The sequence below is a fragment of the Dermochelys coriacea genome, chromosome 1 (genome assembly GCF_009764565.3).
Source record: "Dermochelys coriacea isolate rDerCor1 chromosome 1, rDerCor1.pri.v4, whole genome shotgun sequence".
NCBI classification, from domain to species: Eukaryota; Metazoa; Chordata; order Testudines; family Dermochelyidae; genus Dermochelys; species Dermochelys coriacea.
In genome coordinates, this window is record NC_050068.2 from 31,082,878 (window position 1) to 31,098,478 (window position 15,601).

Sequence of the window (15,601 nt, forward strand, 5' to 3'; positions counted from 1 at the left end):
TACATCCGAGAGTGCTAAAGGAGTTGGCGGATGTGATTGCAGAGCCATTGGCCATTATCTTTGAAAACTCATGGCGATTGGGGCAGGTCCGGGTGACTGGAAAAAGGCTAATGTAGTGCCCATCTTTAAAAAAGGGAAGGAGGATCCTGGGAACTACAGGCCAATCAGCCTCACCTCAGTCCCTAAAAAATATCATGGAGCAGGTCCTCAAGGAATCAATTCTGAAACACTTAGAGGAGAGGAAAGTGATCAGGAACAGTCAGCATGGATTCACCAAGGGTAAGTCATGCCTGACTAATCTAATTGCCTTCGATGACGAGATAACTGGCTCTGGGGATGAGGGGAAAGCAGTGGACGTGTTGTTCTTTGACTTTAGCAAAGCTTTTGACACGGTCTCCCACAGTATTCTTGCCAGCAAGTTAAAGAACTATGGGCTGGATGAATGGACAATAATGTGGATAGAAAGCTGGCTAGACTGTCGGGCTCATTGGGTAGTGATCAATGGCTCCATGTCTAGTTGGCAGCCGATATCAAGTGGAGTGCCCAAAGGTCGGTCCTCGGGCTGGTTTTGTTCAATATCTTCCTTAATGATCTGGAGGATGGTGTGGATTGCACCCTTAGCAAGTTTGCAGATAACACTAAACTTGGAGGAGAGGTAGATACGCTGGAGGGTAGGAATAGGATACAGAGGGCCCTAGACAAATTAGAGGATTGGGCCAAAAGAAATCTCATGAGGGTTCAACAAGGACAAGTGCAGAGTCCTGCACTTAGGAAGGAAAAATCCCATGGACCACTACAGACTAGGGACCGAATGGCTCAAAAAAGGACTTAGGGCTTTCAGTGGACGAGAAGCTGGATATGAGTCAACAGTGTGCCATTGTTGCCAAGAATGCATTTTGGAATGTATAAGTAGGGGCATTGCCAGCAGATCGAGGGACGTGATCATTCCCCTTTATTTGACATTGGTGAGGCCTCATCTGGAGTACTGTGTCCAGTTTTGGGCCCCACACTACAAGAAGGATGTGGAAAAATTGGAAAGAGTCCATTGTAGGGCAACAAAAATGATTAGGGGACGGGAACACATGACTTATGAGGAGAGGCTGAGGGAACTGGGATTGTTTAGTCTGCGGAAGAGAAGAATGAGGGGGGATTTGATAGCTGCTTTCCACTACCTGAAAGGGGGGGTTCCAAAGAGGATGAATCTAGACTGTTCTCAGTGGTAGCAGATGACAGAACGAGGAGTAATGGTCTCAAGTTGCAGTGGGGGAGGTTTAGGTTGGATATTAGGAAAACTTTTCACTAGGAGGGTGGTGAAGCACTGGAATGTGTTACCTAGGTGGTGGGTGGAATTTCCTTCCTTAGAAGTTTTTAACAAAGCCCTGGCTGGGATGATTTAGTTGGGGATTGGTCCACTTGAGCAGGGGTTGGACTAGATGAACTTCCTGAGGTCCCTTCCAATCCTGATATTCTATGATTCTATGAAGGAAGGAGAGAATAAACTGAAATAAGAACTCTGCTAATGTGAGTTAACATAGCACTAACTTTGATGGCTAAATTGAATTAAATAAAGGAGAAAAGCAAATTAAAGCATTATTAAGATTCTTGGATAAGCAGAACTATCATAAAAAAGGAATTAAGATTCTTACTTGATCCTGGTCTCAAGAATTTTAGCATTCTGAAAACTATAACCTTTGTGTAGAGCAGAATGAACTAAAAACATAATAGAACTTTTAGTTTTCAGTTTAATCATTTGACAAAAACATTATTTTAACTTTTTAAAATTTAATTTCCTCTTGCCCTTTTTATGGCAGCATATTTTGCAGATGGCACTTATGTAGTCATCATAAGTGCTCCACAGTCACAGAATTTTGATGATAGTGAATGGATGTGTATAAAACAATGGAATGACAGCCTTTTGTGTTCAGTTCATCTGAATTACTTGTGTACACGATACACTTCTATGAACACTAACATCCCCAGGAAAACTCTCAAATATTTAAATCACAACACATTACTAAGATAAAGCCCTTTCATACACACACTGGATTCATAATTCTTTTCCTGACCTTCCACCTCTCATTTATTTTATATGAGTCTATGATCCACAATTCCATCCTACAGCTTTAGTGGGCCAACGTGGGACAGACTGCCCCAGTCAGAAAGTAACAAAGACTGAAAAAATTGTACACCAGAAACAGAAGAGAGTAATAAAGAGCAAAGAACAGCTCCCACTCCAGATGACCTAATTGACAATGGGCCTCTGCACAACTGACTGGGGTCTGTCTACACCAGTGAATTGCAAGGCAGGATGAGGGTCAGCTACAGTACACAACTATTTAATTCCTCCAGACTGCAGGGAGACAACATGGGGTTGTGTGACCGTGAGGAGCATGGGAGCACAGGTTTACTCACTCTGCCTAGTAGGCATCAGGTAAATTGTGGGTGTGCTAGTAACACTATAATAGTAGGCAGATTACAGTCAGAAAAAAATGTGTGTTTTAGTACGGATATGAAGGTGGAGTGGTGGCTATCCACGACTATCTGATCAAAGTAAGATAACTACTGGATCTCAAACAACTGCTTGCCACTTGTTTCCATACAAATTCTCTCTGTATTCTGGCTACAATATTAATATAAAGACTAATTTGTATGTGCTGAGAGCTTAACTGGCATTAAGCAACAGCTGTTTGCAAAAGCATAACAGCTGTGAACATGGACACACAATCAGGGAGCCAACATGAGGCTGGAGATATATATTACTGCCTCTGCAGCCTGTTGATATGACAGCAAGAGATGCAATTCAGTAGCTTTTGAAGCACTATCTGAATATCCATCATGAGCAAATCATCAGCTTTGTAGAAAAAATACAGGGCCTTGCTTGACAGATGCCATCTCACCTAAACAGTTACAGTTGGTCTTGCAAAAGCCAAGTAATCTTTAGCTGTGCCTAATCATTGTCTGACCAGAGTCACCTGTTTGGAATTCTGTAAACCAAACCGCTTTCTACTACCTGAGATGACTCTGTTCCATCTGAAAGGATGTTCAGTACAATAGGTGGCATTGCCACTACATAGACTGCAGAAAGGTGGACTCAGGAAAAAGATGAACAGCGAGCATTTGTGCAACTCACCACACAATAAATCAGCAATAATGACCAGTCACAACAGTATCACTGCCATTTCCAATCCTAACACTAGCAACAATCTATAATTGGCAAAGTATCAGAACCAAGTGATGCTTAAACTATGCAATGCTAGCTCATCTTTCAACTTTGTCAGTCACTTTGGCTATTAGTCTTTCACACTGAATGTGGTGTAACTAAGTCCTTGTTCATTCAACTGTAACATCTCATTCAAATTCCTCCTACAAATTCTATTTCTGCCATCTTGCTTGCAGCAACTGAGGAGGTTGAAAGGTAAATAACAAACTTCAACACTGCCAAGATGTATATCTGTGTCTTAGTGTTGATTTACCTTTGTTATTGGCATTTTCCCCTCCCTCTCCCTGACACATTCTTTACGTCAGTTGGAAGTACTATTTCAAGGTTAGATTTTAAAATTGACGGAGCTTAAAAATTAAAGATTTGAAACTTGTCAGATCTTAAAATTATTTGAATTTTTGTAAGGCACTTAGAATATTTTGGTCACTTGCAAAATATAATATTAATTACAATAGTAACTTCAGCATCCGCTGCACACTTGCACGAAAAGTACTTTGCCTTTTAACTTTAGGTACTCACAGTGTATTTAGTTCACAGAGATTTCAGCACTCTCAGTGCCTGCCATACATGCAAGACCAAATCCTGTTCCTAAGACTGACCCTATGTAACTGAATTGATTACTGGGAATCTCTGCAGAGTCAGGGGAATTTCCACCCTGACCACAGAGCAGCAGCAGATCCTTTCCATGATGCCACTCCAACCACAGGGCCAGAGTTTTTTCTGCAGCGCTAACACCCAGCTCTTCCCAAACTGCTGCATCCATAATGCTCCATCCAGAAAAGGACTTCATTTTATTCATTTTCTTATGTTTTAGATGCCTATTTATATTCATATGGGCAGAGAGGAACCAATGTGTTTAGTCTGGTAATATTCCTTATGCATAGCATGTTTTTGTTTGTTTTTTTCTTGTGGTGAATCCCTCCATCATTATGAAGCTGGCCATACAGTCTGAGACACTTTACCAGAGTGATGGGCAGTGCAATAGCTAGTTTCTGAATGGAGTAGTTTTGGAGGAGGTCTGGCACTGATCAATCCCAGCAGAGCTGAAGCCACCACCTCAGCCACAGCTCCCCACTTGCAGAGAATGACCAGAGCATCAGCAATCCTAAAGGCAGAGTTTGCTAAACTCAGGCAAGAGGAGAAGGGGAGTGGAAACTGACAGGTGACTGAACTGTTTGCCACATCTGTTTGAGCTTGTTCCCATATGCAATTACCCGCATAGCAACCCACTCCCACCCTGAACTCAAAATGTATTTAAAAACTGTAAAAAGCAGATGTTGCAACTACTAGACTTATTTTGGAACAGAGTATCTTAACAAACCAATAATCAGTTTCCCCATATACGTGCTGCAATACGACCTGTTTTACTTGTCTCAAACCCTTCAGATGCAGGCAGCTATTTTTCCTTAGCATGCTGAAGTAAGTATCAGCAGCGGCCAAAGGAAAACATGTGACATCAGCTGATGTAAAAAATTTTCAAACAAAGAACTTCATTGAGAAAAAGATAGAACTTGCAAGAGTATCTGGGGTCTAACTAAACTTATATACTCTGCCATACCTAGAGCATTTTGCAAGGGGTCACTTGAAAAATCAAAGGCATGAATGCAAGTTGCCAAGATACAATGTATGAGCAGCAAATGGTAGAAGTTTGGGATTCAACAATTCTAAACATTTAATTCCTCTCCAAAACATCTGACAACTAAATTTGCCCTTCCCATTGCACAATCATTGTAGTTAATGTAGACCTGCCTGCAGACAGTTTTTTATAAGATATTGTTAATATCTCAATTTGGCAATTAAGTTGCTGAAATTTTTAGAAGAAAGAGTTAGCCCACATACTCTTTATTGTTTCTATTGTTCCATACTAGAACTTCATACAACTGCAAACCAAAGGCACAGCCCATTTGACAGTATCTTTTAAATTCCTATTCAGTTGTAAGTTCTTAGAAAATATCCTGAATATAGTTATTGATACCATTCAAAAGTTCCTTTCCAAGCATTCATATGAATGATAAATATATGTTGGTTGTCAGCTCACCAACAGAAGAAAGTTTCAGCCACTGTGACCTGCTGCATCCATTTTTACATTTAAAATTCCTTAAATGACAGTAAGTAATTGTAGCTGTTGTGATTCTCTTGCTACCAGGAGGACATTGGCTTTTATTTTTTAGAGCACTTCTTAAAAGCTCTTGAAATTGTCAAGTTTGTACAATAAGAAGTAAAAAAAAAAAACACAACAACTTAGGAAACAGTCCTTTCTAGGCAAATAACTGACTAAAGTAATCATCCCTAACTTGTGAAGAGGTTTTTTTTATGAAGATACAGACTTCTAACTCTTGGCTATCCTTAATTTTTCTCCTCCCTCCACTCCCTATCAACATAGCCTTTCCCCATCTGCTGCACCTAATCCAATTTTCCCCAACCGAAGTTTTTATTTTCAGAAGGTTTTAAACCTATGCACGCTACACCAACAAACAGTGTTCTACAATATAATCTCTCCACCCTGGAATATGACTCCTTCCTGCCTGCATCCAGACACCGTAATGTACAAATGATGTGAAAAATGTTTTGTTGCTATGTTTCTTGAAAGATGCTTTGCCTAACAGCAGTGCTGAAAACTTGACAAAATTTACTATTTCACAGGCTGGCAAAGAAGTTTATGTTTGTGAAAGGAATGCTTTTCTAATTCGCTGACCTTGAAAATTACAGTTAAGCTACTCTTCTTCAGAACTCTGATAAGAGCAAAACATACATATTCTACAAAGCAGCCCAACATTCAGACTTGTTAACTGACAAACGTAAAGCTGAGAACCAAATGATTTAAAGTCTTCATAAGAGCAATCACATTTATTTTAACAATTCATTGCCAATATGCTTCATAAAGCAGTTTCATTCTACATTTATATTATATAGTCTTTTCACTAAGGCTCTTCATACATATTTGGTTCTTCTTTAAAATTTATGCATCTATATGCTGGCCACACTAAAATATATAGTTACAACAAATGTAACTAGCATAAATAATTTTTATCTATTCAAATTTACTAGAATATAATTCATACTGATGTTTATGCATGGTAAGACATATATTTCGGCTAATGAAAGACTGAATAGATAGAATTTTTTAGATAACAGATAAATCCCTCATTTCCATATGTGAACAGTTTTTTTAAAAAAGGAATTTCAATTATTAATTGGATTCAGAAGAAAATTCTGTATGCAGGAAATGATTTGCGTGTGAAAAAGACCATCACAGATAATTAAAGATGAAGCAATAAACACAGTTCAACTCGGAAACTTTTAGAACAAAATTACTTAAAAAAAACAAAACCAAAAAACCAGAAGACAGTCAAATCCATATTTGCTAAGTGGCTTCTTCAGTCCATATTCCATTACACAGTTGCTATGTACACACATTATGTGGAGGAAAAGAGCGTATCAATCATTGCATAGGATTCAGGTTATATCAATAAAGTAAGCTATGAATAACAACCGCGACCTATTCCTAATAATGCATTAATTTATCATATCAATATTTTTATGAAAAATGCATGAAGAGCAGAGTTATAACTGTGAACTTGCATTCACAAACTTCAGTTTTTTGTTTTCATTAATTGTTATTTTAAAAACAAAATAACTGTGTCTAGAATAGTACTACAGTACCTAAAAATTCATAAAGGTAATGCTACATCCCCTGTGAGGAAATGATGGGGATAGTAGCATATTTTTACATCAAAACATACCTGGTTTCAACTACATACTTACCATTTGTGAACTTGCAAAATATTATTTTGTACTGTATTTTCAGTAAATGTTTAGAGTGTTTGTTTTTGCTGACAAATTATTTTACTACACTGGTTTGCAATAGCTGAAGTTAGCGAGATAGATCATTACGTCTAAGCTACATAGAAAGCAGGGGGCTATCCTTTTGCCCGTACATGGGAACATATTACTCCCTTGTTCATCAACTCTAATGACTGTCTATCCAGCTCTCAATCAAATTCAGGACTGAACTCCTAGTATTAAAAAAAACACCATAAACTTGCAACCTCTGTGTCAGACTATGTAACTAGCTACTTGTCTATCCGTTCACTGTACACATCCAGCCTTTGACTCCTTTTCTGTTTTTCTCCCCATTAACTTTCAGTAGTCAAGAGACTGCTATTTCACTTGTCATGTCCAACTTTCTGAGTCACTCTTCCACTCCTGAAATCTCATAATTAAAACAATAATCTCTCACGTTATGATAAAAACATTTGTACCAGCATGTAGAAAGATGCTACATAAAGCATACATTGTGTTGTCCACATAAGAGTGTGTACAAACATCTATTTTTCACATTGATTCTTTTGACATTTATTGAATACTCTTTAATCTGGAAAGCCTTTGTGCATAGGAAAACAGTGATATCAATCACCTTATGTTTACATTCTACGTGAGTGAACACCCTATTAAACATTATGCTGAAAAACAGAGAGGGACTGATCACAAAACTAAAATTAATGGTTGTTTAGATACAAGTGATCATGACATGAGTGCATTTGTTATGTGTTAGCACAATAAAGTCCAAACGGGATATGAAAGATAAACTGATAACTGTTTACAAATATTTTACTAAATGTTCAAAAAGTTCACAATCAAGGAAGGAATACACTAGTTAAACAACAACAACAATTTGGCCTAGAGAAGAAATTAAAGTAGCTATAAAAAGTTTTAAAAAATATGTATAACAACGGAAAAAAGCACAAGTTCATAGTAATGAATATAAACAGGAGATAGGAATTGTAGAAAATTGATAAGGAAAGCAAAAGGACAAAAGTAGACCTCTATGGCTGTCAAGGTTAAGGACAATAATAAGGAGTTTTAAAGTATATTAGGAACAACAAGACTGCTAACAATGATACTGTTCCATTGCCAATGATAATGTAGAAACTGCAGAAGTGTTCTGTAGCTGGAATAAAGCCAAATGAAATATTCATATCATATAATGGTGAAATACTTTCCATGTCAACAGTGATTAAGAAAGATGTAAATTGCAGCTACTAAAGCTAGACATTTTTAATCAGCAGATTTAAAACTTCCTCCAAGAATATGAAAGAGCTGGCCAAGGTGCTTGCTGGATCATTAATATTGATTTTCAGTAAGTATTGGAACATGGAGAAGTTCCAGAGGACTGGAAGAAAGCTAATACCAAGCCAATATTTTAAAAGGGTAATAGGATGACCAAGGTTATTATACACCCGTCAGCCTGACATCAATCCTAATCAATCAATAATAGAGTGGCTGATATGGAACTGGATTTATAAAGAATTAAAGGAAGGTAATATAATTTACTTGCCATTAAATGTGGGTTTATGGAAAATAGATCTTGCCAAACTAACTTGATACTTTTTTGACAAGATTACGAATTTAGTGAGATTACAAATTTGATTGATAAAGGTAATAGTGTTGTCTAGATACTGCACAACATTTTGATAAAAAACTAGAACAATACAAAATCTACACGGCAAAAGTTAAATTATTTAAAAACTGGATCTCTGGCAGGTCTCAAATTGTATTGTAAACAGCAAATAATCATTGAATAGGTGTGGTTCTAATGGGGTCCCACAGGGATCAGTTCTTGGCCCTACACTATTTAACATTTTTAACAATGATCTGAAAGAAAACATAAATAATTACTGTTAAAGTTTGAAAATGACACAAAGAATGGGGGAGTGTAAATAATGAAGAGGATACATCACTAATTCAGAACAATTTGGTAAACTAGGCACAAGCAAACTATGTATGTTAAATACAGCCAAATGTAAAGTCATACATTTCTGAACAAAGAATGTTGGTTATACTTCCAGGATCGGGTGGATCACGATCATGGAAAGCAATTATTCTGAAAAAGACTTGTAAATCATGGTGGCTAATCAGCTGAACATGAACTCCATGTGCAACATTGTGAACAAAAGGGATAATGCCATTCTGGGATGTATAAAACGGAGAATATCAAGTAGGTGTACAGAAGTTATATTACCTCTGTATTTGACACTGGTACAATCAATACAGGAATACTGTGTCCTGTTCTAGTGTCCACACTTTAAGAAGAATGTTGATAAATTGGAGAGGGTTTCATAAAAGAGTCACAAGTATGTTTAAAGACTGGAAAAGATGCCTTACAGTGAAAGACTCTAGGAGCTTAATCTATTTAGTTTATCCAAGAAAAGATATTGTGACTTGATCACAATCTATAGGTACCGACATGGGGAACACAAATCTGATAATAGACATCTCTTTAATCTAGCAGACAAAGCTATTAAGATCTAATGGCTGGAAGCTGGAGCTAGACGAATTCAGATTAGAAATAAGGTGCCTTTTTTTTTGTTTTATTACAGTGAGAACATTAACCATTGGAACAATTTACCAAGGGAAGTGGTAGATTCACCATTACTGGAAATTTTTTAAATCAAGACTGGCTGTTTTTTTCTAAAAAATATGCTCTAGTTGAACCACGGCTCTTGGATTGAAGCAGGAAGTCCTATATAGCCTGTGTTATTCGTCAGAGCTGACTAATCACAGTGGTCCCTTCTGGCTTTAAAAATCTATGACTGTGAAGACTTTGCCACCATAGGCTATTAATATTTTATTCATAAAGTGTTCATAACATTTATCAACAATGCCTTTATATTAAAATGGTAAGAAAATACATTTCTGAGTAGAGTTGCCTACTCGGGCAAATACAACTGGAAACCGGTTTTGTACCCAGCTGATTTTAACGGTTCATAAAGAAACCAACCAACCAAAGAAAAAAATATTAGGCAAAGACAACAACATTACTGTATAGGGATGAAGTAAAAAAAAATTCTTTAAAATGTGGCATTTCTAAATTAGATTCCTTGTTAAAATTTCACTTGCTTGAGCTGTTGTTATAAGTATTTGACTGTGTTTAGGTATTGCTAAAACTGAAGTAAACTCATTTTGTTTATGTAACCTAATCAAGAAAACGAGTTAATCAAGTGAAGAACGTGACTAAGTTCAGACACGCCTTTAAGCGCTTTCCTGAATTGGAGCCTAACCTAGTAAGCTCCAACTATCTTTATGATGTGACTGACCTTTTCAGGATATGACACTTATAGAATAATACACACATAGACTAATCAACAAATTACAGATCAAAAATTAGCGTTATATCTAGCAAACTATGTTAATTTGTTTCCCCCACATTCAGATGTTCTTTCCTTTGAAGATTAAATTATATAAAGGTTAATAAACTATATGAAATGTCAGAGAAACATATTATACAACTTTGATATTAAGAAAACAAATCAAATATAAATTAGAGAAATATACTATAAGAAAGGGTTTTGTGTATATGCAGTACTCTAGTATTTAGTTTGACATGAGAGGATAATGAGAGGATAAAAACATAAAAGGTAAAACTGTTGAAGAGTATATACTCTTTTATGTACCATTTGGTAGTTTCAGAAAAAATATGGGGTCTAATCTTACATTTTGTACGCGTTAATTATTTCAGCAGGTGTGCGTGCGCATTTTGGGTACATAAGGAATGCAGGATCATATATATCATTTGATTTAAAGAGAAATCAAACATACATTCTCATCTAAGTACCAACCTATTTTCAGAGGTAATATAAAACTACTGTTTTATTAACACCTTAGACTTGATTTTCTTATTCATGTCCTGAGTAGAAAGCAAAACAACTATTTTAAAATTATTATTATTTAAAACTCGAAGGCCCAATTCTGTATTCCATAAGCAACAAAAACTACCACCGACTTTAATGAGAAAATGAAGCCAATGGGAGTTTTTATTTGCATAAAGAACATAGTTTCATGCCGAGACTGCTTGTTGCCAAGCAGCAACGTTTAAATATTTTTAACGTGAAACTGGTATTTGCTAACATTTCATGAAGTTTGTAACAGATAAAGAATTGCAAGGTTTTATAAGCTTCTGCCAAATCCACAACCCAAAATAAAACCAGCCAGATAATAAATATAAGTAAAGCAAATAGTATTAATATTAAATAACTAAGAAGGAATTTACCACCTACTGCAAGTATCTGAATCTTTTTCTCAGGGACAAAACATGACTGCAATAATATTTACAAAGATTGGTTTTTAAAAGTAGATAAAATAAAGTGCTTAATGTACTCCAGGAAGTTTTATTACAGACAATTAGAAACAAAGGCATCTGACATACCTTCCATTGCTCTCTTAAAGAAGACTTTACAACTTCCACAGGTAAGTACTCCATAGTGGCAACCAGAAGCCTCATCACCACAGATCAGACAAATCTTCTGAGGTAATGATTCAAAACTGTACTGAGGACTCTGACCAACTTCAGTGTCTGGCCTTTAAAGGGAAAGAAAATTAACAGGAATGAAACAGACTTGTAAAGAAGATTCACTGTCAGTCTGGGTTACACAGTTTTAAAGGAAATTACAATCCTAATGGTTGCCTTTTAAAACTGAAAGCAAATTTGATAAGGATAGAAGAAAAGTGACTAAAGCCACTCCAGCACTGAATGTGTTTTTGCTTGGGTCTTGGATAAAAGGCATATCTGTAAAATGCATGAGCTAAAATGTTTTAAGTAATTAAAAACATTAATGCCCTGGTGTAGAGGGCAAGTTGCATTTTAACACATTTTAGATAGTAGACGGGAAAGCTAGGCTCTTTGCTAGGGTCTTCAAAATAAACGCCTGATCCTTCTGTGGGACAGCTCATGTGAATAAAATTACTCCTGTGCAAGTTTCTCTAGTTGCTGAATCTAAAATAATAATAAACTGCTTTGAACTGAAACTAATTTAACTTTAGCAGCCCTTTCCCTAGGCAACTGGTAAAACTGGCCTTCACGTTATGTAGAAAATTCATAAATATCAAATTAATATCTCCTAATTCATTAGCAGAGTTCTTACTTGTAACCAGTTTTAATGAACACAAAAAGGATAGTGAAGAATTATTTCCAGATATATTGCCTGCCTAAAGAAATTGATTTATTTAGCTAGCAAATAGCTATTTACTAAAAAACTAGAAGTGTCTTTAATGTGTTAGTAAATATTCTAACTATGTTGTAGCATTTCTGTATATAAAAGTTATATTGAACCATTTTATTTAACGACTTATTACTATATAAGCTAGATCAGAATTTTGGACACATTGTCATGTTAATTTTTGCTTTGAAATTGGGTGGTTTTCCCCTAAAATCATGCACATGCATTTTAAAGAAATATGTAAATGTAAACATAATATCTACTTGTAAAATACACCACTGTGCATACAGAAGTTACCTGCATATAAATCATGAAATATTCAACATTTATGGCTGTTCAGAAGTTATCACCTATTAGTCCATTATACAGTAATATAGTCTCTGTTGGATCCACAGGTCAAACTTGTGACAAAAGCATTTAAAATTTCACTGTCACAAGAGTATGATTTAATGAAGTGGAGTTCTTCTGACAAGAACTAAAATTCCAAATATGACACAAACAATGTAGCAAATGTAAATATATTTGTCTTATTTTTACATGTATTTATTTTAAAAGCTCTGTCCCAGTTTCCATCAAGTGAAGCTCAATCCCTTTGATTCCCTTTTGTCATGTTTCAATGTCTTACACATTTTTTTAGAACATCCCCTTTTTATTGTAAAACTTATTCTAATCGGTGCAATGTTCCTTTAATATAAAATTCATTTTACTGAAAAACTTAGATGAAGTCTGTATTTTTTCTGTAAGTCTGCTTTCTGCGGAAATCGACTTCTGTGATTTAATCTCCTTAACACAAAAAAGTGTTATGGCACAAAGATCAGCTGAACACCTTGCTCAGTAACATCTTATTTAAAAACTGTCAATAACTGTTTGCCATGTCAGTTTAAAAGATAACACCATAAACCATCCCTTTTAAGTTAAGATCAACCCCCCAAGTTTGCTTATAAAATGCAGAGGTAAATCTTTTGAAAGATGTGTGTCTTTAAAAGTAATCTGTTTTAAAAGAAGAAGGGTTAGTGCCGTTTGCTGTAGATGCATGTAACCTTAAATCTTACCTAATATAATTGACATAGGGAGGATATAACTGGGGCAAACTCTCTTTGAGCATGGCTGTCTGAAAGCCAAGTTGCTGATGGCCGTTCAGGTTGAGCGGCTGGTAAAGGGCTTGAGGGGCTGCTGATGTGGAGGGCAGACTGTCCCGCTGAACCATACAGCTTGAGCTCCCCGATGCTTTACAGTGCGGCGGCCCATAGGGCCCGGTCAGAACTGAAGACTCAGTTTTGTACAGGATGCACTCGAGAGGGGAGGACTCCTGGCTGGCTCTCGGCTGCGGCGGGGCCAGCCTGTAGTCTGTGCACGTTACTGCTGGAGTGGTCTTGGTGCCCAAGTAGGGGGTGGTGGCACTAGTTCCTTCCTCCTTGATCTTTAGAGCTGGCTGGAAGTCCCCGTAGCTATAATGCTCCTCCTTTGAGTCGGGCTGGGGATAGACATAGTCCGCGAAGTCGTGGGGGGTGGAGGTGGGGGACGCACGACGGCCAAAGAGGCTGCTCTCGTATTCCTCCACATCCAGCAGCTGCCGAGTCCTGGCCGCCAGGTAGGCCGAGTTCAGGGGCAGGATGGGCACATGGAGGAAATCCTGCCCGGGCCCTGCTGCAGCCGCGGAGCTCCCGGGGGCAGCGGTGAAGGCAGGGGCAAGAGCAAGGCTGCTCCCGGAGCCGGCGTCCTGCTCAGCGGGGCCCCCAGAGGCAAAGCCGTGATCTTCCTCGGAGAGTGCCTCGGGGGCACTGCGCGGCCCCCCCGCGCTCTCCGCGGGTCCCCCGCCCTCCCGCTGGGGCGGCAGCGTGGCTGCGGCTGCCGGGGGGCCCCCGCCCGGCCAAAGGGGGGCGGCCGGGGCCGGAGGCGGCACGGAGCCCGAGTTTGCAGCCGGGCTGTCTGGGCGGGCGGCGGCTGTTTCTCCCGGCGGGGGCTCGGAGCGGCGGCTCATCAGCGCGCCGGGGAGCTCGGCCCCGAAGAGGCACCAAGCCGCGGGGGCGCTGGCCGAGCTGGCGTGGGCCGCGGGAGCCAAGAAAGTGTCGAGGACGCTGTCCAGAGCGTCCCTATCCGGCGGGGAGCCGCTGCCTTCCCGCTGCGACGAGGGGCCCCTCTCCTCCCCCTCTGGGCGCCTCTGCTGCTCTTCCTCCTCCTCCTCCTCCTCCTCGCGGCTTTTGGGGCAGAGCAGCCCGTGCAGGGAGATGTCCACGGCCTCCGCCCCCCCGCGGAAGGGGTCCAGCTCAGGGCGGCCCTGCAGCCGGACCGAGCCGGCCCTGGCCGAGGAAGGCGCCCTCGAGTCCTTCGCCTTCATTCCGCTCATGCTGAGGCCGCGCCGGGCGCTGGGGACTGGCTCGGGGCCGGCGGCTCCTCACATCCTGCCCCTGCCCCGCCGCACCTCGGAGCGGGCGGCGCCCTCCGCCCCGCGCCCCCTCCTGTCGCGCTCCGCTTCCCCGCCGCCGGCCTCGCCTCTGCCCAGCCCCACGGGCACAGGCACAAGCCCCAAGCCCCGCAGCCGGCCCCGGGACCGCACCGCCTCCGGGGGCCCCGGCGGGGGACGCTGCGCCCCGCGCGCCTTCGCTCTAAGTTGCGGGCGGGCGGAGGCGCCTCTGCAGGCTGCGGGCAGCAGGCGGCCGAGGTGAGCGGGCGAGCGGAGGCGCTGCCCCCGCGCGGAGCGGGAGACCGAGCCGCGCGCCAGCTGCCGCCGTCGGAAGGGCAGAGGCGGGCTCCGGCTCCCCAGGCTGGCTCCTTGCTCAGCGCTGCCGCTCCCCGGCTGGCTGCCTGCTGCGCGCGCTCTGCCTCCCCGGGCTGGGGGCTGGCACCAAGCCTGGCCCTGCTTCCCTGCGGCGGCACCGATCCCGTGCAGGGAGAAAGCAGCCAAGTCCTCCGCTGGGCACCCTCCGCCACTCGCTGCCTCCAGCTCCGCCCCTCCTCGCCCTGGCCCCGCCCGCTGTCTCCGAGTTCCCTTTTCCGCCAAGGCCCCTGCCCCTTAGGGTTGCCAACACTTTATTTCAAAAATAGCGGCGAGAGCTGGGGCGTGCCAGGGCTTGACTTGCCCAGGAGGGAGGACAGAGCCCTGCTCCTCTCCTGGTCTTCCCAGGGGTTCTCTCTTTCCAGCACTCTGGGCTGGCATCTTGGGCTGCAGATGCAGGTCTCCTCCTGCCCCTTCGCTGGGAGAGGCAGCTGGGCCAAATTTGCGTGGTCTTGTGACCCCTGCGCCAAAGTCAAGTTGGCAATATCCTTTCTGGCCTTCTCCCTCTTTTCCCCTTTATCTCTGTCTCTTTGGCAACTGATCCTCCACGTTTTCTTAAGCTCCACCTCCTCTGGCTTGTAACCCTTCTTTCCCTCTCCCTTTGCTGTT

At 40.9% G+C, this 15,601-nt stretch overlaps 1 protein-coding gene across 1 annotated transcript in view; it reads right to left on the reverse strand.

Annotated features, from left to right (window-relative positions):
* Nucleotides 1-15,171, reverse strand: part of PGR (progesterone receptor) — a 49,292-nt gene extending 34,121 nt beyond the window's left edge. Inside the window, exons 1-2 of the mRNA XM_038406880.2 lie at nucleotides 13,269-15,171; nucleotides 11,427-11,578 (exon numbers count right to left, since the gene is read on the reverse strand). Of these exons, the coding sequence (XP_038262808.1) occupies nucleotides 11,427-11,578; nucleotides 13,269-14,563 (1,447 nt within the window). The 5' untranslated portion in view covers nucleotides 14,564-15,171. The remainder of the gene's footprint in view (nucleotides 1-11,426; nucleotides 11,579-13,268) is intronic.
* Between the last annotated feature and the right edge of the window lie 430 nt (nucleotides 15,172-15,601).